The sequence below is a fragment of the Prunus persica genome, chromosome G8 (genome assembly GCF_000346465.2).
Source record: "Prunus persica cultivar Lovell chromosome G8, Prunus_persica_NCBIv2, whole genome shotgun sequence".
Classification (NCBI taxonomy): Eukaryota; Viridiplantae; Streptophyta; class Magnoliopsida; order Rosales; family Rosaceae; genus Prunus; species Prunus persica.
In genome coordinates this window covers 13,805,897-13,828,295 of record NC_034016.1, presented here as the reverse complement: position 1 = coordinate 13,828,295, position 22,399 = coordinate 13,805,897, and the positions used below count along the sequence as shown (strand labels likewise).

The following is a 22,399-nucleotide window of genomic DNA, read 5'->3' as shown; positions in this document are numbered from 1 at the left end:
CATCACAGATAAACTTAAAAAAAATGCTTGGGTCAGAGTCATAATCTGAATATTGTTGGGTTCATCCAGAAAAAAAAAATTTATATTGGTCTGATATTAATTACAAATAATTTTTTATAGGATATATAAATATGAGCTTACAATTACAACCCAGTGAATCTTACTTAAAAGATCGAACTCACAAAAGTTCATTTAAAAGAAAAGGTTAAGAAAATAACAAACAATCAAACCAAATTAACAGAGGCACATGCCCTGATGCAAACCTTCTGTACATTATTTCCATGCCGTAAAATTTCCAAATGAAGCAAGAGCTGAGATTGTATTGAAGAAGTGTTTAATTTATGGGGAGGGCTTCATTTCTGCTTTTATAGCAGCAACCAACTGATCATAAGCTTCTCCCCATGCATTCTTCATCTTTAGGGACCACATTTCGGGCACTGCTTCTTTTATAGTTTCCAACAATGCGAATTTAGTGACCTGAAAATTGTTCAACGAGACGTTGGCCCAATTAGTTACTTACTAGTAATTTATTTGCATTTTCATGACAATTTTTGTCCAAACGAAAAAAAAAATATATGTATACCTCATAATGTTCATCGACCACTCCAGATTTGAAGTGTACTCCACCTAATCTTTTCAAGGTTGATTCTCTCACTGTGACTTTGCCTGATTTCCGAAGTTGAACGGCTGATTCACAAGTCTGCCACACAAATTGAAGAATATATGATTGAAAGTTGTCATTAGTGTAGGACTCATTTGGGACTGCTCTTAGAAGTGCTTCTACTATAAAAATATTTTTACTAAATATTGAAGTTCTTTTTTAAAAAGCACTTAAAAAATGATTCCTTAATAAGCACTTAAAAATAATTTATGTTAAGAAAGCACTTTTATGAATCATAAATATTTTGAAGTTTTTCTACCAAACAAACACTATCAAAAGCACTTGTCATAAAAGCGTTTTTAGACTTTCTACAAGCAGAAGCAATACTAAACATACCCTTACATTAGCTAGATTGTCATGAAAATTCATGGTTAACTACCTACCAACCGTTGGATCAAAATCTAAAGATTAGCAACATATCATTCTACTTTATTGGGAATATTTGAATGAGGTGGACATGGGTGGCTTATACTTACCATAACAAAGACAGAAATAGCATGGGGCTTGAGCTTTGGGTTCTTCTCCAGAGGAATATCAGAGTCCTTCAAGAAAGAGAACAGCTTCTGAGCTGATGGTGCAATTTCAAATATCCTGCAATTGTTTCATACATATAGGATTTAACAACATTTAAAATGTAATTGGAAAAAAAAAAAAAAATCCTGCAAGACTGACTTACTTCAGGAAGAATTTAAGACCCAATTCAGCAGAATTCTTCTTCATCACACCCCATGACTTGGCCACCAATGTTTCCTGCTCTTCTGTGAAAACTTTCCCTTCCATGTTATGAATTTTTTTTCACACAAACTCACTTAACTTGAAAATGGTATTGAGGATGTTGAGTTCAGATCAATATTGTTCGAAAGAGATTATATATATAGTAAACCCAGTGAAGATTAGATTTAACCCTTCAGGGCATGGAGAGCCATTCTTTGATCTTTCAAATTTTCTTTTGTTTTGCACAAAATTTGATAAGCAACTTAGCACCACACATGTCCCAAAACTAGGGGCTGTTTGAGGCCAAATTGGGGAACATGGTATTGGGCTTTGAGGTTTTTGGCTGAAGTGACGCAAGCCATAACATCATATTTTTGCAAGAGCGGCCAAAGTTTGGAAGGAGAATGGAAGGTGCCGTTGAGATTTGAACATAAAATCGCTGATTTGTATACAAATATTCTTGCTCTTGAGCTATAAATTCATTGGCTTTGCCCAATACCTTTCAGGAGCCGAAGAAATTTGTCACCAATGACAAATAATATCATATTTTTAGACTTTACAAACATTGTATAAGGTAGTCTTATTGGCTTTTGCTTTGGCATAAGTGGGGTCTTTGAGGCATTATTTTTACACAAAAAGACAGGAATATAATATCGTAGCCCTTCAAATTATGGTAGAGCCAAAAACTTTCGATTAGCAAATACAACTTGGCCTCCTAGGTGAAGGTGCAATACAGTGATCCACCATAAAAATTGATCACCAGTTTCATGGGTCCATCTAGGGGAGGCCACAGTTGTCCTAGCTTTGCAGGATTTCCATTTTCTGATCATTATTTGAGCTAGTTCTGCAGCAGGATGTCCATTTTAGGATATCTTGAAGAGGGGCGGAGGAAGAAAATTTGTTCAAGGGGGCTTAACTTTAGTAGAACCAAGAATCATGTACACCATTGTTGAAAGGTTTCCTTTGAAAGCCAACATTGGGACAATGGGGCACATGAACTTCCATCAGCCTTTTTGATAATGGAAAATGGAATATTCGAACTTAAGATATCTTTTAATTCCAACATTGAAAAGAGAAGTACTACTAAATTAGTAGCTAGTTGGTGGTCGTACATATACTAGGAACATCATCCTTTAAAATCTTATAGTTTAATCTTACATATTAAAAAAAAAAAAATTCCATAGTTTGTGAGATTTAAATCTCTCAACGAGGTTAGGGAAAATTTTAAAATGTAAAAATTACCGTCGTAGGATGTTCTTATAAATGTGTAGTTGAATTAAAAATATATATAAACACATAAATATTCAATAATGAAATAGAAAGAGAGAAAGTGTGAGGGATTGAAATTAAAATTTTCAAACTTTAATGGGTTAAATATTTTAATTAACCCCAAAAAAAAAAGTTTGAAAAAACGTGAGCCACATTATGTGGTTTAAAATTAAGAAAATTGTAGTACGGAAGTGGTCTTCCTGTGTAGATGAGAAATTGAAAAGTCAACAATAGAAGGAGAGGGAATGTTACGGCAGCCCGTCTTTTACGAATATATCCTTATGAAGTCTGCTTGTTCAATTCTCATATTTGTCTTAAGCGTGGGTATTTTAGGGTTAACATTAAATTTCAAGGTCTATATATATACCTCAAAACAAACGTGCCTCTCCCGGTCTCTCTTTAAATTCTCCAGCCTCAAAAGTCATGCATATCTCAAAATTTTCCAGTTTAAATCTTCCTTCCTTCCTCCTCTCTTGCATGAGGGCGGGACATAGGAAAGGACTGAAATGATGTGCTGGTTATTGGCCATGTTCATGGCGACATCTTGTGAAGGAAGATATTAACCAAATGGAATATGGTGTAGTGGTATCTTCTGTTCCAAACTTCGGCCGTCAATATTTTCCGACGACGATGAGGATGTCGATGACTTACTTTGCGCCACCGTTATTTTGCAACGACAACAACAATGAAAATCGTGGTTGGCCTAATAAAGTACGTTCTTTTGCTTTGTTCTCCTACCATGACCACGAGTAGTTACGGACATTAAAATATGCAATTATTTGTCTATTTCTCTTATTATGTGTTTACATAATATAAAAAATTGACATGGTTGTATATCAGAGAAGAATATCTAAGAGTTACTCATACAAAAAAGGTGCACTATTTTAGCCTGTTAAAAAAAAAGTTTTAATTTTGTTTTTCTGTTAATTTTATTATTATTGTACTTTCTTTTATTGTTAGTATGCCATCATCCTAATTTAACGGTGTTTTTATGGTTGTTCGTTCTGATTGTTTTAGATAAATTTAAACTTATAAATTAAGAAATGAACTTGTAGCTCAAGAGGTCGAGAATGTTCTCTATTTAATTCTCATTGTCTCAATATCACTAGCAAACTTACTTTAAAAGCTACTTGGGCTACAATTGAGATGGTCTTTTCGGATAGAGAAACGATTGTAAAACTAAGTAGCCCAACCAAAAAAAAGACTAATGGAGTTTGTAAGCCCAATCCCACAAGCCAAAACTTAGCTAAGCATTCTCTTTGAAATGCCTCTGCCTCCTTCATGCATTTTCTAGGAAGAAAGCCAAGACTTGGCTTGGCTAATCCCTCCTCCTCTTTGAAATGCCTTTGCCTCCGTCATGCATTTTCTAGAAAGAAAGCCAGGACTTGGCTAAGCCCTCCTCCTCTTTGAAATGTCAGTGCCTCCGTCATGGATTTTCTACAAAGAAAGGGCAAGACTTGGCTAAGCTCTCTTTGCCATGCATCTTCTTGGAAGAAAGCCAATAGACTTAGCTAAGCCCTCCTCTTTGAAACTTATTGGCCTCCAACGTGCATCTAGAAAGAAAGCCAAGACATGGCTAAGCCTCCCCTTTGAAATTTCTTTGCATCCGAGTCTCCGACATCATGCATTTCTAGAAAGCCACGACTTAGCTTAGGACCCTCCTCTTTGAAAATTTCTTTGCCTCCGCCATGCATCTTCTAGGAAGAAGGCCGTACGCGTTTGGAGCTGCGGAATTGTTGACAAGTTCTTTTGAAATTATAAGGGTGCGGTAACTTCTGCGCTAAGTTATCTGGGTCTATAATTTTTTTTTTTTTTTTTTTCCATTATGAGTTTTTCCATTTTTTAATTTGTTCCATTGCATCTCTCTTTGCTCTTATTCTCTGCACTTACAATATTTGAAGGAGATCAGGTAAAGTTTTTCAAATATGAAATCTGTTTGGGCTCGCGTGGTGCTTATGATTGGATTGAATTGAATAACTTTTAGATTTAAGTTAAGTTGAAGGAGGAAATGGCTGTAGAAGTGAAATATTTTTCATTTTTAGGATTAGAAGGGATATAAGTTATAAGGTGTTAAGATCCTACCATATTGTAGGAATTAGATTAGATAAGTTTTCTTCGTAATCTTTTACCTTCAACTTGGACAAAATTTCTTCATTTTTTTTCCTTCAACATGCCTTAATAAGTTATCCAATCTAGTCCAATATTAGGCATCAAACGAGTCCTTTGTGTTTCTATGCAATACTTAACTTAACTTGAAGTTAACGTTTGTGTTTGTGTTTTTTTTCCCTTTTTCACATGATCAATTAACTTTTCTTTTTTCAATCAAAATATACTTTTACAGACGTAGGTCGACAGCAGCCGCCATGACGAAATTCGATGAGATACCGCACCCGAGCCACCCAGAACACAAGCTGGAGCAGAGATGGACAGGGAAGCTGTTCATGTGCAACGGGTGCAATGAGCCAGGCATAGGTTCACACTACACGTGTCCCCAATCCTCATGCAGCTTTGATCTGCACATGTACTGTGCCATTCCCTTGGGCCTTTTCCACCACCCCTTCCAACGCGGTTGCAGCTTCCAACTCCTCCCAAGCCCACCGGAGAACACTCGCAGCTGCAATGCATGCGGGGAGAAAGGAACGGGGTTCGTGTACCATTGCAGAGGCTGCAAGTCCAACCTCCACCCCTGCTGTGCTAAGCTGCCCATGAAGCTCGAGGCTGGAGATGTCAACCTCTATTTGTATGAAAAAGTGAAAAAACCGTGCCAAGAATGTGGATATAAAGGGAAGGGCTGGAGTTATAGGTCCGTGGACAAGAAATGTTATCTGCATGTGGCATGTGCGAAGAAATTGATAGCAGAAAAATGGCTACATGGCTCGGGACATGGTGATGATTTGCAGACCACAATTCCAAACCTCAACAACATGATTCAAAAGTACCATCAACCTAAAGGGAAGCTGAAGAGGTTCGCTGAGATTGTCCGGTTGGTTTTGCAGACGGTGATATCAACTCTGCTAGGTGATCCAACGGCTTTGATTGCTGGAACTGTCAAGTTGCTATTGACAGATGATTGACTTGGTCAAACCTAGTTGAATGATTTTGTTTTGTTTTATTTATTTGTTTATTTTTGTAAGTGATATGAAACTTTAGAACTAGGGGATAATTGTGTGTGATTTCGTAAGAAATCCCCTTCCCTTGTAATTCGACTATTAGCTTGTACTAGTGACTTTAGAACTAGGGAATAATTGTGTGATATTGTGTAAGAAATCCCTTTCCCTCGTAATTCTACTATTAACTTGTACTAGCGACTTTAGAATTAGGGGATAATTGTGTGTGATGGTGTAAGAAATCCCCTTCCTCTGGTATTTCGATTATTAGCTTGTACTAAAACTAGGGGATAATTTTTTGTAATTTTCTTATTTGTTAGGGGGGTTTGAATATAGACCCAGTTAATAAATAAAATATTGCGACAAATCCTTCTATTACAGTTACTGAATAAAAACCGTTTTCATTTATTACTTCGTTTTTCCGACTATTTGCCCTTGATGATAAATAATGGAAACAAATTAAAAGTGCTTTATTTGATGCATTTGTTAACACCCCCAACCCCAATGAAGAAGAATGAAAATGCTCCTAAACAAATTAGATAGAAAGCTACAGAAAACACAGTTCGTAACAGAGTTGAGAAGGTTGAGAATTCAAACCGGAAGCAAGCACTGAGACAGACAGTAGAGTTGTTAAAAATGAAAAGGATTGTGTAAGCAGGAGACCTAGAAAAAAGTTGTAAAGGAAATGCTTTTCAGAAGGAGAACATAGCAGGAGAAGGGTAAGAAACTTGTTTGACATCCAAAAGTTCATGAAGCAAAGGGTTTTCGAAACAAATGGGACTTCAAATTCTGTGCGCAGTGTGCTTATTCCATTTCTTCAGGATTTTAACTCAAACATTTTGAAATAGCATGACATCCAAGGAGGAAATGTTATTTTAAGACAATTCATCACACAGTTCAGTCAAATTGTTCCATTTCAAACTCAAAATACAAGCACCATACATGATAGATTTACAGTTAACACCATTAAAACTATAACATTCCAAACTTTATCCAGCAAATGGTCTATGAAGAAGCATTAGAATTTAATGGAGATAGCTATCAGGACCAGAAAAGAACATTAAAAGAGACTCATATAACATAGCAAGCCAATTCATGCAGAGCAACAGCATTCTGATAACATTATCGATAACCAAAAACCTTAATAAAAATATCAAACATAAACTCCAACATAAACTCCAACAGAAGTTTGCCCAAAATTTAAAATCTTAATTCCTAATGGAAGTTGGATTACATGAAATCAGTTCACAGCAGCGTCTATGAATGCTCCTCCAGGACGGCGCAACGCCAAAGATCCATGGCATCCCAAAAGCTACAAGAACAACATATGGATCGTTAATTATTGGCATTGGCTCATGAAATCAAGCTTAAGGAACTAATCAAATAAATTAACACTAATTTGTTAGGGATAAACAAACCTTGGCATTGACACCATCAGGAACAATACGATTCTCTGCCTTCAACCTGACATAGTCAGCTCTGCTGAACTTGGTAAAGCCCCTGAAAAGTAACACAGAGACAGTTTCAGCATAATAATGATTAATTCTAATTATAGTTATGACAAAAATTAAACAATTAAAAGAGCCCATGATATAACCAAAAAAAAAAAAGCAATCAAAATCAAAATTTGGATTTTGAGTTACAGATTGCAAAATCCAAAACCCATAAACTCAAAAGAAAAAACATACCATTTCCTGCTCTCAATGATCTTTTGACGCCCAGGGAACTTGAACTTGGAGCGGCGCAGAGCCTCATGAGCGTGGTGCTTGTTGCTGTCTTTGCAGCGAACGGAGAGAAGCACCTGACCAATAGCAACCCTAGCACAAGTACCGAGGGGCTTCCCAAAAGCACCTCGCATACCAGTCTGAAGCCTATCGGCTCCGGCGCAAGAAAGCATCTTGTTGATCCTGAGAACATGGAAAGGATGAACCCTAACTCGCAAATGAAACGTGTCCTTTCCGGCGAACTTAGTCATGTACTTGTTGCAGGCAATACGGGCGGCCTCGAGGGCTTCGCTCGAAACGTTTTCTTTCTCCCAAGAAACGAGGTGGATGCAGAAAGGAAACTCATCCACGCCCTTCTTCTTCATGCCCACATCGTAGATTCGGATCTTCGGATCCGGAACACCACGGCAAAAACGCGATTTCGGGTAGGGTTTGTTCTTGATCTGGCGGTAGCACCTGGCTGGTCTTCGTCCCATGGCGACTGGTTTCGGCTGCTCAAACCCTAAATCTCGAAATGAATGGGTTGAAGAAGATTGAGAAAAAGTGTTTGTGGTTTGTATATATAGTATGATTTCTGAAGCCCATCAATATTTTGGGTTGTTTCTTGGACCCGACACATGTTATCCGGTCCGTAAATTTAACCCAATAATAATGCATGGCTTTGATTCGGGTCAAACTTTACCATCTTCTGATTCTCCATGGTGGGCCATACCGTTTATGCACCAAACAAATATTATCATGGGCCTTTAAATTTGTTTTGATTTATTATTTTTGTGTAATTATGGAAAGAATTTTGAAACCCTCACAATAAAATTAAAGAAAAATATATAATTAAAAATTTTGAGCTACACCCCTCTGTCATGAAGAAAAATATTATGAGAGACTAATAGCAAGCTAATTCATATGAACTTTATGAATATCTTTATTTTATTTTATTTTATTTTAAATACAAAAGATAACTTAAACTACAAAAGTGAATGATGATTCACACATACACACTACCAAAGTGTCATTGGTTCGAATTTGAGACCGCTGATATACAAGTTAAGGCCATTTTTCATTGGAGCAAAACTCCCATTGAGTCGAGTGCTGTTCTTTATCTTCAAGCAATGTTTAGCACAACTTTTCATTAGCATGGGAATCATTATGTAGCAAATTTCCAAAACTAGGGGATTTTTAAGGTGGGGGAACATGGTTTTAGGCTTTTAGCTATTGGCTCAAGCGACGCAAGCTAAAATAAATTTGTCACTTATAATCATTAATCATATCTCAAACCAGAAGTCACTAAACATCCCCCAACAAAACCCGAACTGCTACCATTCTTAAGAATCGCTACTCCTGAAAGATTAAGACAGCCCTTGGATCATTAGAGATGCAATTTCCATAACAGCATATCACAACAAAGCAGAGATATACAAAACGATGGAAGGAAGAAACATTTAACCGCAACCATAGTTTACATCTGGTCTTGCAACAGCTGATGAGAACGGAACTTCAACTCTCTCTTTCACAACGCATCGAGCTTTCCCGTCTTCCACAACAAGGACTCTCCCCGGGGGGCATTCAATTGTCGATCTCTTTTCTTTACTCAGTGGTTGCTGAGAAAGGCCTGATATTTTGAAAGTGGTATTACTTCTCACAAATCTAGGACCAAAACCAGACAAGCTTAACACAGATGCCACGCCAACAATAGTAAGCACGGTCTTGGCCGCTGTGCTTAGGACAAATCCCAACCCTCTTGAGTTTTTGGATCCAGTTTTCACCTCATCTCTGTCTGTCTCGCTCAATTTCTTCTTTTCTTCATTTGTTGGATCACTATTGATTATCCCATTTCGTAGAGACTTGTGTGTAGGTGGCAAATAGCCATTTTCTAGGCAAAAAGTGTGTGGAGACCGGCTTGGATATGGAGGAAGCAAGAGATCGTTGTTGTGCTCTACTGTTTCACCAGCAAAAGCAGAAGCTTCATGTATCACTTCCAAATCATTCCCTTTGTACTCCTTAAGCTTGTTGAGTAGCATCTTTCGACTGCTTTCCATCTCAGAAAGGGCAACTTCCCTTTCATACCTTTGCTGCTGTTGCAAAGCCTGATCATTAAAAAAACAAAACAAAAAAGGGTTACAAATCTTATAAAGTTATCTTACCTATACATGTTAAATTTGTTCTTGATAGATACCCAAATTAAAAATGATAGGTAAACCCCACATGTCACTTTTCCAAGACATAAAACCGTTTCATTGTGACTATAACATACTTCTTACAATAAACCAAACACATGGCCACATTTAATGAACTTGTATGCTTTCATCTAGCTAGTACGTCAAAAAGAATGTTTCAATTTGACGACATCAAGCATGGGTCAAACGAACAAAAGGGAGTTCATCCAACCTCAAGAAAGTATGTATAATGCTCAACACAAGTCATTTCTTATTCACATGACTATGCATCAACACAAGTCTAATGCCTCCCTCCATGGTTAAAATTGAGTACTCTGGAATTTCACGTGTGCAGGAAGCTGACATGCATATAGTGCATTTGCATGTAGGTTCAATGAATTACAACTCCAGCCTTACTAGCCAAGTGAAACACTTGTCCTCTTAAAGAGGAGGTCTTGGGTTCATCTCATGGAGGAGAAAGAACTCAGGAAGCGAAGCCAACTCCTATTTGTTGCCTGTGGTCACTATATGATGCAAAAATTTGCTTTCCAATTACTTTAGTAACTAAAAACTCTGTGAAAAGGAACTACTACAAGCAGATGTGATATCTAAAATTTGTCTCTATTGCCTCTGAAAAGAACTATAAATGTAATATAAAATATTAAATACTTTGTAAACAACATATAATAGAATTTTCACTGTGCGGCATTGGCTTGCGGTGACAAGTGTTATCGGGAATAGGAATCAAGATGTTGGAAGATATCAAACCACAGAATAACTAATTTTTGTTGAGAGAACAAGTTTTTTCTTTCTTTCTACAAGTGAAAAGAAAAAGAACAGCACGTATGTCTTCCCTTAACATATAGCCCTTTTATACGAAAAACTGAAACTTTAGTAGTTCCAACAAACACATCCACCAATCCTCAAATAGGAAGGGGAAGGCTGCACAATCAAACGAGTTCTGAGAAATAAACATAATTCCAATTTGGGGGTTCCACTCGTATATTACCTTTTTTATATTTAAACATTAATCCGAGGTCTCCCCTTATTCCTCCCCACACAACCACCATCTAAAACAAGTCCAAAATCAACACTCTTTCATCTTAAAAGCAGAAAGGGAAGCCTAATATTTCTTGATACTAAATTCTGTACCTTATCAGTCATTCTGATTGTATATGTGGTAATAACGTTGGTTCAACTCTGGATTTTAAATAATACCTAGCAACAAATCCCTCCTTTTTATGTATTTTTATGCTTAAGCAAACAGAAAGCAGTGCAATGTGGCATTCATAAAAAGAGGAAGACTAATCAAGAAGCTAAAAAACAATGCCAAAGTAATATAGTCCATGTATAAACCAACACGAAAGAAATTAAACCCGAAGTCAAGCATAAACCAACCCATTTAACACAGCACACTAGCATAAGCACATACACACTCACATACATCAAACTGCAAGTTTCAAACTTTAAGCACCCAATTGCAATAGACAAACTACTTCAGCAAAATTAGGGTTTTTAACAAAACCAACATAAACGAAATAGGGTTTTGGGGAAAACAAACCTGTAAGGAAGAGAGCTGGTTCTCAAGGGATTCAAGGGCATCGCATATGTTGAAAAGCTTATGCGCCTCATCATCATCATCTTCTTCTTCTTCTTCTTCTTCTTCTCGGTCTTCATCTCCTGCTTCACCATCAGCTTGGATTCCATTTTCCCTTTTGGGTGGTGGGTCATTAGCTTTGTGGATGCAGTTGCTGATCTTCAACCTCAGCTCTGTAGCTCTTGCCAGAACCAACCCTATACCTTCTTCTTCCATTTCTCTTCTTTTATTCTTTTCCTTTTCTAAGGAAAAAATAAAATAAAGAGAGAGAGAATGGGAAATTTATTAATAAAAGTAGGTTGTGAATAGTTTTGTTTTGAAGGGTTTTGAAATTGAAATTGAATAGATATTGCATTCAATTGGGGGAAGAAGGAAGGTTTATGAGTAGCGCCAAAATAGAACTGCACTACAGCTAATGCTTTTGGGGTTTAAGTGACTCTGGTGGCTCTCTCTCTCTCTCTCTCATGCTAATAGATAGACTCCTTTTGTTATTATTTAGGGGTGGGCACTCAAACCGGCGAACCGGAAATCCAAACCAAACCGCACCGAACCAAACCGGAAAAAAACCGAGTTGACCAAAAAGTCAAAAACCGGTCAAAAACCGAACCGGACCGGTTTGGACCGGTTCCGGATCCGGTTCCATGTCTTCAAAAACCGAACCGGGCCGAACCGAACCGGTGAAACTAAAAAAATATATAATTTCAATATATATATTTATATTTAATGCTATATTTTTAATTTCACTAAAAAAAACATAATATTTATCCAAGTTCAATGTCAAAATATCTCTATTTTCTCACTTTAATATTTATTTTTTATATGAAATTGAATAATTTGTTAATTTTCAAGTAAAAAAATAATATTTCAGTTGAGAATTGTATTAAAAAGTAATTTAAAAAAATAATTTTTATAATCCGGTTCAAAACCGAACCGAACCGGAACCGGACCGAAACCGGTTCAAACCGAACCGGACAGTTTTTGAAATTTTTTTTATTAAAACCGAACCGAACCAAACCGGATGAATAGTATTGGATCGGTTCTAATTTGAGGCAAAAACCGGTCCAAACCGAACCGTGCCCACCCCTATTATTATTTGATGCCCTTCACTCTTTTTTATTGTTTGTTTTGCCAAATGCCGAAGCTCCCCACCAAAGAAAACAAAATGGTTTTTTTTAATTTATTTTTATATATTCCTTTGGTTTACCCAAAATCTAAAAACTTTCATATTTAGAAAAAAAATTATAATCTATGGCTTAGTTCAGTTCAGGAGAAATCTATGGTTGCAATAGTGCACATGTGACCTGAACTTTATACATTTTGGTTTCATTATTGGTGTAATCGTTCTGGGATGGGGAAGTGCCCAAGACTTGGGAGTATCTGGTCAAATATTAATATTTTGTGGGTGGAACGGGTACCATACCCTTGATCAGACAATATGAAAACAAAGATGAGTAATGCTACATTAACACTTACCACATTTTTATCTTATATTTCTATTTCACATAATGTTGCATGTCCATATTATACGCCACATTAATTAAATCAATGAGGTGTATTTTAATAAAGAAAGTTTAATTAATAGTTTTTTTCTTAAAGTGTTAATAAATTATAAAAGAAAAGAAAAAATTAAATAATTTTAATTAATGTGAATGTCTATCTCATCTGTTAAATAAGATAATATAAAAATGTAATATACAAATTTAATAAAATTAGCATTATTCAACAAATATTACATATATACTCAATCTAAACTCCTTGTTATGCTCTCTCAGTTTGAGTTACTGGCTTGAGCCCAAATGAATGTATGAGACAAAAAGAAGTATAAAACACTTAACTTGCAACCAAAACGCTGCGTATTGTAATTAGGGAACCTAACATCATCTTCTTCACGAGTTAGCCACCTCTTCTTGGCTGATTGCAACTGGAGATTCGCAGAAGCTGCAAGTGCAAGTAAGTTATTTTCTTCCTTCTTCCTTCTTCCTTCTTCTTCTTTTGATAGGACCATCACCCACACTACATCACCCTGCACTATCCATATCACTCTGCAAGATCATCGCATAACTTAGATTCTATTTCCCGAAAAGCTAGGAAACGGTTATCCTTTTCCCTCGGTATGACTGCCATGTGGCATCATCCAAATCATGTATAAAGTACCTGATATCTGGTACAGAGGGAACTATGAATGAAAATATGACATTTCCTTAATTGTTTCCTCTGTATTTCCAATTCTGCATTTACGAACCTACCATTTGGTATCTAGAGCCTGGTTGCTTCCGATGGGAAAAAAATCCCAGGCCACGCTAACGGCAGGACTGGCCACTGTGGCTGAAGTCGAGACGGACCTTCAACGTGAACAACTGGAAGCTCAGCTCCAAGAATTCCAGAATACGGTGACCACCGTCTCTCAACGCCAGGACGAGGTACAAAGCGACGTCACAGAAATCTTGAAAACACTTACCACATTAAGCGACCAACAAACCCAGAACTGGACCTTCCAGAAAACGGTGATGGACGAACTTCGGACCTTACGAGCTCGAAGCCCAGCTTTTCCTCACCCTTCCGTCTCTCCCTCCCGCCAAACGGTACCAACACAACCGTTGCCATCAGCATGGGTACGTCCATCTACTAGTCCGATTTTTAGCTACAACCAACCGAGTATGGCCTCCATGCCCACCATACCTCCGTCATCGTTGCCCACTTCCATGGGTTCACCAACACCCCATATCTTGCCAAATCTCTCCACAACCGCAGGTCCAAGTTTCATACCAGAACCGCTCAGATCCCATCACCCTTCGGTCACAACCCAAATTCCCCACCCATCTCACGGCTCCACCCAACTTCCTACATCAAACTTTTCCCCCTTTATTCCACTGGGACAATTTACCCACCCTATCCCAAGTCCTAATCCCATGTCTCACCCGAATACTTCATACAGCTCCATGAAACCAATGAAGCTGGATCTTCCACGCTTCTACGGTGAGGACCCATATGGGTGGTTAGCAATGGCCGAACGTTTCCTCGACTACCATGAGGTGGAAGACCATCAGAAGGTCATGGTGGCGGCGATGCATCTGGGTGGCGACGCCGCCCTGTGGATGAAGTGGTTTGAGTCGCGTTACCTACGCGATTCATGGGTCGTCTTCTCCGAGATGTTGCTACAGCGCTTTGGGCCGGATGAAGCCCTAAATGTCAATATGGGCTTGTCCCACAATAAACAGACCGGGTCAGTGGCTGAGTTTGTGGGTCTTTTCATTAAGCTCTCTTGCCGAGCAGTGGGCTGGACTGATGAGCAATTGCTGGGCACCTTTGTAGGGGGGCTTAAGGAGGACATACAAGATGATGTCATTGCCCTGGAACCACACTCCTTGGCCCGTGCCATGGAACTTGCCCAGATATTTGAAAACAAGCTGAAAAAGAAAACAGGGCACAAAACTTTCAACTCTAGGTTTACAGGTTCCCAACCCACCACCCGTTACACACCTCAAACCACTCCCACCTTTTCTCCAGCTCCTAAAGCAGCTACAGCGCACCCGCCAACCAACCGCCCAATTTTTCGACGGACCCAAGCTGAACTTCAAGAACGGCGCCAGAAGGGGTTGTGTTTCAGCTGTGATGAGGCTTATTCTCCAGGCCATCGTTGCAAACAGCCCTACATCTTGATGATTGAATCCGAGAGCTTGTTGGATGGTATGATTGAACCCACCATTGACATCTCGAAACCCACCGCAGATGAGGAACACCAACCTGTCATTGAGGACACGACCATACACCTCCATGCGCTGGCAGACAGGAAACGGACCCGCGGCAGGGCAATGCGATTACAGGGTTCTATTGAGGGTATTCCGATACGGGTGTTCATCGATTCTGGGGCTGATCGTAATTTCCTTAACCCCAATATCGCCACACAGCTGAAGACACCCATTGATACTCAAAAAATAGAAAAAATAATGGTTGCCACGGGTCAGTCGTATGGCACGAAAGGTATGGTTTATGCAGTGCCAGTGAAACTCTAGGCCTTTGAATTTCAAGGTGACTTTTGCCTCCTCTCTGTATCTGGATGTGATTTAGTTTTGGGGGTTGAATGGTTAGAGACGTTGGGACTCATTGGCTGGCATTTCAGAGATAAGATCATGGAATTTACAGTGGATGGCAACAATTATCGTTTACAGGGCAGCAAGGGTAATGGGGGCATTGGCAACCCCCCTGCATCCGCAGTGTTCACTATGCTGGAGAAAGAAGAGCAATTTCTCCGGACTCCAACAGACCAGGGGATCATGTGTCCCATTCCACTAAGTGTTCAAGGCTTGTTGACGCCATTTTCTGATTTATTTGAGGAATCTCTGGGGTTACCCCCCTCTCGCGCCATTGATCATCGTATCCCATTGCTACCAGGTACGGGACCGATTAATGTCAGACCATATCGATACCCTCACTGGCAAAAAGCTGAAATTGAGTCTCAAGTGAAGGCTATGCTGCAAGCTGGGATCATTAGGAGAAGTTCGAGTCCGTTCTCCTCTCCGGTGCTTCTGGTCAGCAAGAAAGAAGGGACTTGGAGGTTCTGTGTTGATTATCGCGCTCTAAATCAGGTAACAGTCAAGGATAAATTTCTAATACCAGTCATTGATGAGATGCTAGATGAATTAAATGGGGCCGCTTGGTTCTCCAAACTGGATTTGCGTTCCGGGTACCATCAAATCCGCATGAGGGACGCTGACATTCCGAAGACGGCATTTCGGACACACGAAGGGCACTACGAATTCCTGGTAATGCCATTCGGCTTATCCAACACCCCATCCACATTCCAGGCCCTCATGAACGACATCTTCCGCCCTTACCTGCGTAAGTTTGTCCTTGTATTTTTTGACGATATATTGGTATATAGTCGTACTTTGAATGAACATGTCCATCACTTAACCACTGTGTTTGAGGTGTTACGGGTTGCTCAACTCAAAGTGAAGGCTTCTAAATGCACATTTGCTCAATCCACTGTCGATTATTTGGGTCACACCATATCTGAAGCAGGGGTATCAGTGGATAAAAAGAAAATTCAGTGCATTGATAATTGGCCACGACCTGAGACAGTCAAAGGGTTGCGTGGTTTTCTGGGTTTAGCGGGATATTACCGCAAATTCGTTCATCATTTTGGTACAATCTCCAAGCCGCTAACAGATCTCTTACGCAAAGACAACTTCCATTGGAGCCCGGCGGCAGACTCTGCTTTCCAAGCCCTCAAAACTGCTTTAACAACCACTCCTGTCCTCCGCTTACCAGACTTCTCCAAACAGTTTGTCGTGGAATCGGATGCCTCTAACAATGGGGTGGGTGCCATTTTGTCCCAGGAGCAACGACCGATAGCATATCTTAGCAAATCCCTATCTGAAAGGCATCGTTCCTTGTCGGTTTATGACAAGGAGATGCTAGCAGTGGTTCTGGCAGTGCAACAATGGCGTCCATATTTGCTGGGTCGACAATTTAAAATTGTCACAGATCACCAAACCATCAAGCATTTTTTGGAACAACGCATCACCACTCCCACTCAAGAGAAATGGTTGCTCAAATTACTTGGGTACAACTATGAAATCGAGTATCGTGCGGGAAGCAAGAATGCGGGCCCTGATGCTTTGTCTAGGAAGTCGGAATTATTGGCTATTATGGGTTTATCCACTCCCATTTTTGACTGTATCCCCCAGATTCAACAGGCTTATACTTTCGACAGTGAGGCTCAACAACTTATTAGCCTCCTCCAAGCTGATCCTACTGCCAAACCTCATTATTCATGGCAGAATAATTGCCTCTACTACAAGGAGCGCGTCTTTGTCCCTGTTTCTTCTCAATGGCGTACCATGATCTTGGAGGAATTTCATTCCACTCCAATGGGGGGACACTCAGGACAACTCCGCACATACAAGCGCATACTCCGTAATTTTCGTTGGCCAGGATTAAAGAAAGATGTGCAGGCATTTGTAGCAGCCTGTGACACTTGCCAGCGCCAAAATTATGAAGCTTTACACCCACCCGGGTTGCTCCAGCCTTTGCCCATACCTGATTCCATTTGGCAAGATATTGCCATGGATTTTGTGGAGGGATTACCCTCAGTCAACGGGAAGAACGCCATCCTTGTCGTTGTTGACCGCTTGTCCAAATATGGGCATTTTATTCCCATCAAACATCCGTATACAGCTTCACAGGTTGCAGATTTGTTTATTCGTGAAGTTTTTAAACTCCATGGGATGCCCCGGACCATTGTGAGTGACAGGGATCCAACGTTTACAAGCCAATTCTGGACATCTTTCTTTACACACCAGGGCACTAAACTCTGCCATAGTTCTGCATATCACCCGCAATCCGACGGTCAAACTGAAGTTCTCAATCGCACTTTGGAACACTACCTTCGTTGTTTTGTGGGGGACAAACCCACGTCCTGGGTTTCCTGGTTACCATGGGCCGAATGGTGGTATAACACCACGTATCACTCCGCCATCAAAATGACTCCATACCAAGCAATTTATGGCCAACCCCCTCCCTCGGTCGAATTTTATACTTCAGGTTCCTCTGCTGTACAAGCTGTGGATCTCGCCCTGCGTGACCGTGACACCTTATTGCGACGACTCCGACAGAACATGCAAATTGCTCAAGAGCGTATGACATTTTTTGCAAATCACAAACGTTCGGAACGCCATTTTGATGTGGATGATTGGGTCTTCTTGCGCCTCCAACCCTATCGACAGTCCACCATGGGTACTTCTAACTGCCCCAAGTTGTCCCCACGGTTTTATGGTCCATACAAAATCCTGGCAAAGATTGGAGAAAGGGCTTACAAGCTTGCCTTACCATCTGGCTCAAAAATTCATAATGTCTTTCATGTCTCTCTGCTCAAGAAGAAAATTGGTGCTCACCTCACTTCATCCCCAACACTTCCTCCCTTACGTCCTGATAGTTCTGTGCATTGGATTCCAGCCAAAATTCTCAATCGTGGGCTTTTCAAACGCCGTAACCAGCCTGTGGTTCGTTGGCTGATTCAGTGGTCTGGTTTACCTGAGGAGGATGCCACTTGGGAGGATGCTACAGACATTGAGCAACGTTTTCCTCACTTCCAGCCCTGAGGACAGGTCTGTTTTCTTCGGGGCAGGATTGATAGGACCGTCACCCACACTACATCACCCTGCACTATCCATATCACTCTGCAAGATCATCGCATAACTTAGATTCTATTTCCCGAAAAGCTAGGAAACGGTTATCCTTTTCCCTCGGTATGACTGCCATGTGGCATCATCCAAATCATGTATAAAGTACCTGATATCTGGTACAGAGGGAACTATGAATGAAAATATGACATTTCCTTAATTGTTTCCTCTGTATTTCCAATTCTGCATTTACGAACCTACCATCTTTCTTCTCTGCCGCTGAAACCAGTAAAAACCTGGCCTTTGTCGAATCTAGAAGAAGAGGTTGTGTGTTGCGAAATAACCCCCGCCGTATCCTTGACCGTATCAGGATTGTATCGCTTGTGTGTCCATGGCGTATCGAAGACGTAGCGGATGGTCAACATAACAGAAAATACACGATACGCCGTTTGCCGTATCCGATACGTATCGGAGGCGTATCGTACTCGTATCGTATCGTATCGGAGGAGTATCCGATACGAGCATACCCTTATGACCGGCGTATCGGTGCAAATATAGGCTATATTTCATTCCATTCCTTTCCTCCATCCAAACGCATTGTAAATATAGAATTTGATGCAGTCTATCTGGAGATGGTTATATATATTTGTTGCACCTGCAATTCCATAGCTTAATAAATGGTGAACGTTTGCACACTGACAAACTAAAACTCAGTCTTTTTGCTACCTTGGCAGTTGATTGTGGTGATTGCTTCAAATCATTCAGCATGTCGTCCCTAAGGAATGCTATTAGCAGGCGGGCTCACAAGGAACGAGCTCAACCGTGAGCAACCACATTCCCTTTGCTGTTAGACTTTCAGATAATGTTGTTTTGCATCAAACAGATCATGGGAATTATGTAATTTATTGTTCACATTTTTGTTAGGGAATCGAGGAAAAAATTTGGGCTTCTTGAAAAGCACAAGGACTATGTTGAGCGTGCAAAAGCATATCACAAGAAGGAGGAGACTTTACGGGTAAAATTGTGGTGACTTTGTTGCTTGTCTCCTTGGATTTCATCATTTGTCTACAATCGTGTAATATAACTTCCAATTATGGTATATGACTTAGGCTATGTCTTATCTGTCTTTTCACTCAACAGAGACTGAAGGAGAAAGCGGCCTTTAGAAACCCAGATGAGTTCTACTTCAAGATGATCAAGACTCGAACTGTTAATGGAGTCCATAAATTAGAGTAACATAGAACTCTTGTATAATGCTTCTTTATCATTTTTCTTTGGCACTTGCTCCTCAAATGACATCGCTTGTTGCTACAGGAGTCAGGCAAACAAGTACACTCAAGAAGAGCTCTTACTCATGAAGACCCAAGATATTGGATACATACTTCAGAAAGTTCAGAGTGAGAAAAAGGTTATTAATACTGGTACCAAGAAGCTATGGTTTATGAAGTGGTTTTTTTAGTTTACCCTGTTGGTTACAATTATGCTGTTATCCAATGCAGAAAATTGAAAAGTTGACTGCGACACTCCACTCTCTTGATAATCGGCCTTCAAGTAGACACGTTTACTTTGCTGAAGACAGGTTTGAGCTTCATCCGCTTTTTCGGTCTTTGGAAAATAAAAATTATATCTGATTAAGTGGATTGCTTTTTAATGTTTTAGTTTTTCTTATTGTTGTTGTTATTTGTCACCAGACTTAGATATGTTGGAGAGACCATTTTCTGTTTCTTGTTATTTTTAGGGAGGCTTTCAATTACACCCCTTGAGGTTTGGCCGTATTTCAGTCAGACTCCACATGTTTTTAAACGTTTTTTCAAATACATCTTAACTTGTTTTTTCCTTTTGTTTGTAGGGAGGAGGCTAAAGAAATTCAATCACGTTCAAAAAGTGGAACCATGCCTGCTTCTGAGGACATTCCTGATCATATAAAAAGGTACAAACAAAGTTTTCAGTGTTAGGGGATAGATTGATGAGTTATGTTTATTATTGAAGGTGGTCTGTTGATTTTTATCAGTTTAAGAATCTATTATGAATGTCTCTGCATTACAGTATTGTATAAACAAATGCCTTTTGATTTGGTTGATAGAGTTTTGGCATATTTTTCTATGAAGGGGTAACTGTGCACTGATTGGTTTGTACTTTTTTTTGAAACGCCATAAGATTACTTTGTGAGACAAAGCCATTAATCCCTCAGAATATGAATAGGACTTAGAAACTTCGTCATAATAGAATGGTTTAAAGTAAAACTATTCTCTTAATATTTAGTTCAATGGATGCAATTTGGCTTTTTATAGTTGTTATTGTGAGTTGTCAGTACATTAATTGACCTGAAAGAGGATAAGCGAATCTTATTGGTCACAAGTATATTGCTGAAGTTTTCTGTATTTTTAACAAATGGGATGAACTGCCCTTTGCTGTTATGTCAACCACAATCCAATTCTTTTGCATCTCTGACCGCATTATGTGGAAAAGACCTGATTATAGGCTGGAGTCTGGCTTAGAGATTTTTCAAGTTTGATTTTAAAAAGTTAAACTACAAGTTGCGTTGAGGCCCTACTATCAGGTGCTAGTTGGAGTTGAGAAATTTGGTAGTGTAATAATCTCTCTTTTAATTTTTTTTTTTGTTATATCTCAAGTTTTCTTTTCTTCTGTGCCATTTTATCTCCTGAATTCTAGGTAGCTGACTCATGCTTTAAGAAATTCTTGTTATCCTTTAATTTCTTAAATATCATAGTAATCTACCTTTCAATGGTATAATGATGCACACTTTTTCCTTCATGTTTCCATTTTCGTCCTGATCCTGAATCCTAGGTAGGTCACTCATGCTTTAAGAAATTCTTATTATCCTTAAATTTCTACAATATCATGGTATGCTACCTTTCAGTTGGTGGAGTGATGCACACTTCTTCCTTCCTGTTTCCATTGTCGCGCCGAATTCTTGTAGAACGATATTAGTCTTTTGGTTAAGTCTTATATTCTTTTGTCTTCAATGTTCAGGAAAACAGCTTCTTCCTACAGAGAGCTAGAAGCAAGGAGGAATAGAGTCAATGAGTTGGAGAAAATCTATACGGATATGGCAATGCAGAAGGAATTACAGGTATTGACATCCAAATTTCTTTTTCGTAGATCTGGTTCTTTTGTTGTGCATGGAAAATGTTGAAAAAAAATCCATCTAAATTAACAGAAAAAGGGTAGAAAACGCAAACTACGGGAAGATGAGGTTGTCTGCCCAACATCCAAACCTGTATTCAAGTGGCGGGCTGAGCGTAAGCGTTGAATAGGTAGGTGTTGATCAATGATTAATTTCTTTTTGTGTCTAGGTCTTTTTGCTTATTTCTCAGCTTAAAAGTGGTGCTTCTTGGTGCTATGACCATGCTAAACAAGCAGTCTACAGTCATTTTTGAGATTTTGCTGATTGACATAATCAGCCATAGTAACTTGTATTTCAATTCAAAATAACCCATTTCAATATCATTTATTAATTTTTCAAATTGTGAATCCAGTTGGAGTAGGATATTAAACCGATACCATCAGATAAGCACGGCAACTCTATCTACTCTACCAGGCTTTGCTTAAGTGGAGTTTCAGCTCATTCAGCTCTTCAATACGTTCAATTTGGTAGACAAAATTATGGCTTTCCATAGTTTTTATTTTTATTTTTGTCAAGGATACGGTAGTGTAACTGGAAGACGTAGGACCAAACAATATATTTGGGTCTACATCATAGCCCCTTTAGTTGCCATATTCTCCCACAATTCAGTGTTTTATTGTATTGAGTACAAGTGATTGGGGGAGGGAAGTTTACTCAAATATTCATTGGGTGTCTAAGGGGTTTTGAACCTCAGTCCACATGAGACAATGAACGACAGCAGCAATTCTTATAATTGGCAAAACCTGAGTTTGATAGTGAAGTTTATTGTACTAATGTAATAGATGAAGCAATTATATTTCGTTTCTCAAAACAAATGAACTTAAAGGTGACGTCTGTGGATAAGGAATAAACAACATCAGATCAGGTATAGTTTTCTTGCCCAAATAAATGTTACCGTAAAA

General features: G+C 39.2%; 5 protein-coding genes across 9 annotated transcripts; 2 read left to right on the top strand and 3 right to left on the bottom strand.

Moving 5' to 3' along the window:
• Positions 80–1,588, bottom strand: LOC18766910 (non-symbiotic hemoglobin). Its single transcript, XM_007201231.2, has 4 exons — positions 1,338–1,588; positions 1,138–1,252; positions 584–700; positions 80–477 (listed from the first exon to the last, which is right to left on the bottom strand). Exons 1-4 carry the CDS (start codon positions 1,439–1,441, stop codon positions 340–342), a joined length of 474 nt encoding a protein of 157 aa, XP_007201293.1. The 5' UTR covers positions 1,442–1,588; the 3' UTR covers positions 80–339.
• On the top strand, positions 3,021–5,975 carry LOC18768041. 3 transcript variants are annotated; one of them, XM_020569694.1, is made up of 2 exons: positions 3,021–3,355; positions 4,986–5,975. In XM_020569694.1, exons 1-2 carry the CDS (start codon positions 3,330–3,332, stop codon positions 5,716–5,718), a joined length of 759 nt encoding a protein of 252 aa, XP_020425283.1. In that variant the 5' UTR covers positions 3,021–3,329; the 3' UTR covers positions 5,719–5,975. The 3 variants fall into 3 exon arrangements, with proteins under 3 accessions (XP_020425283.1, XP_007200840.1, XP_020425284.1); XM_007200778.2 differs by having other exon boundaries at positions 3,021–3,518; XM_020569695.1 differs by lacking the exon at positions 3,021–3,355 and adding an exon at positions 3,531–4,553.
• LOC18768561 (60S ribosomal protein L10) lies at positions 6,793–8,106 on the bottom strand. Its single transcript, XM_007201761.2, has 3 exons — positions 7,440–8,106; positions 7,170–7,251; positions 6,793–7,063 (listed from the first exon to the last, which is right to left on the bottom strand). The coding sequence occupies exons 1-3, from the start codon at positions 7,949–7,951 to the stop codon at positions 6,992–6,994; spliced, it is 666 nt and encodes a 221-aa protein (XP_007201823.1). The 5' UTR covers positions 7,952–8,106; the 3' UTR covers positions 6,793–6,991.
• LOC18766642 (plastid division protein PDV2) lies at positions 8,708–11,716 on the bottom strand. Its single transcript, XM_007200490.2, has 2 exons — positions 11,190–11,716; positions 8,708–9,559 (listed from the first exon to the last, which is right to left on the bottom strand). The coding sequence occupies exons 1-2, from the start codon at positions 11,439–11,441 to the stop codon at positions 8,915–8,917; spliced, it is 897 nt and encodes a 298-aa protein (XP_007200552.2). The 5' UTR covers positions 11,442–11,716; the 3' UTR covers positions 8,708–8,914.
• On the top strand, positions 13,040–22,343 carry LOC18767924 (probable U3 small nucleolar RNA-associated protein 11). Of its 3 annotated transcripts, XM_020569568.1 has the most exons (11): positions 13,040–13,175; positions 18,720–18,948; positions 19,084–19,171; positions 19,274–19,364; positions 19,490–19,581; positions 19,664–19,757; positions 19,849–19,928; positions 20,199–20,279; positions 21,344–21,443; positions 21,531–21,627; positions 21,850–22,343. In XM_020569568.1, the coding sequence occupies exons 3-10, from the start codon at positions 19,116–19,118 to the stop codon at positions 21,621–21,623; spliced, it is 687 nt and encodes a 228-aa protein (XP_020425157.1). In that variant the 5' UTR covers positions 13,040–13,175; positions 18,720–18,948; positions 19,084–19,115; the 3' UTR covers positions 21,624–21,627; positions 21,850–22,343. The 3 variants fall into 3 exon arrangements, with proteins under 3 accessions (XP_020425157.1, XP_007200412.1, XP_020425158.1); XM_007200350.2 differs by lacking the exon at positions 18,720–18,948 and having other exon boundaries at positions 13,041–13,175; XM_020569569.1 differs by lacking the exons at positions 13,040–13,175; positions 18,720–18,948 and adding an exon at positions 18,966–18,984.

Coding starts and splice junctions, on each gene's coding strand:
- LOC18766910 (XM_007201231.2), bottom strand. CDS start 1,441: ATGGAAGGGAAAGTTTTCACAGAAGAGCAGGAAACATTGGTGGCCAAG. Junction 1,253..1,337: donor GGTCTTAAATTCTTCCTGAA/GTAAGTCAGTCT, acceptor AAACAATTGCAG/GATATTTGAAATTGCACCAT. Junction 701..1,137: donor CTATTTCTGTCTTTGTTATG/GTAAGTATAAGC, acceptor TTTGTGTGGCAG/ACTTGTGAATCAGCCGTTCA.
- LOC18768041 (XM_020569694.1), top strand. CDS start 3,330: ATGAAAATCGTGGTTGGCCTAATAAA. Junction 3,356..4,985: donor ATCGTGGTTGGCCTAATAAA/GTACGTTCTTTT, acceptor ATACTTTTACAG/ACGTAGGTCGACAGCAGCCG.
- LOC18768561 (XM_007201761.2), bottom strand. CDS start 7,951: ATGGGACGAAGACCAGCCAGGTGCTACCGCCAGATCAAGAACAAACCC. Junction 7,252..7,439: donor ATCATTGAGAGCAGGAAATG/GTATGTTTTTTC, acceptor GTTACTTTTCAG/GGGCTTTACCAAGTTCAGCA. Junction 7,064..7,169: donor CTGATGGTGTCAATGCCAAG/GTTTGTTTATCC, acceptor TTGTTCTTGTAG/CTTTTGGGATGCCATGGATC.
- LOC18766642 (XM_007200490.2), bottom strand. CDS start 11,441: ATGGAAGAAGAAGGTATAGGGTTGGTTCTGGCAAGAGCTACAGAGCTG. Junction 9,560..11,189: donor ACCAGCTCTCTTCCTTACAG/GTTTGTTTTCCC, acceptor TTTAATGATCAG/GCTTTGCAACAGCAGCAAAG.
- LOC18767924 (XM_020569568.1), top strand. CDS start 19,116: ATGTCGTCCCTAAGGAATGCTATTAGCAGGCGGGCTCACAAGGAACGA. Junction 19,172..19,273: donor CACAAGGAACGAGCTCAACC/GTGAGCAACCAC, acceptor CATTTTTGTTAG/GGAATCGAGGAAAAAATTTG. Junction 19,929..20,198: donor GTTTACTTTGCTGAAGACAG/GTTTGAGCTTCA, acceptor TTTTGTTTGTAG/GGAGGAGGCTAAAGAAATTC.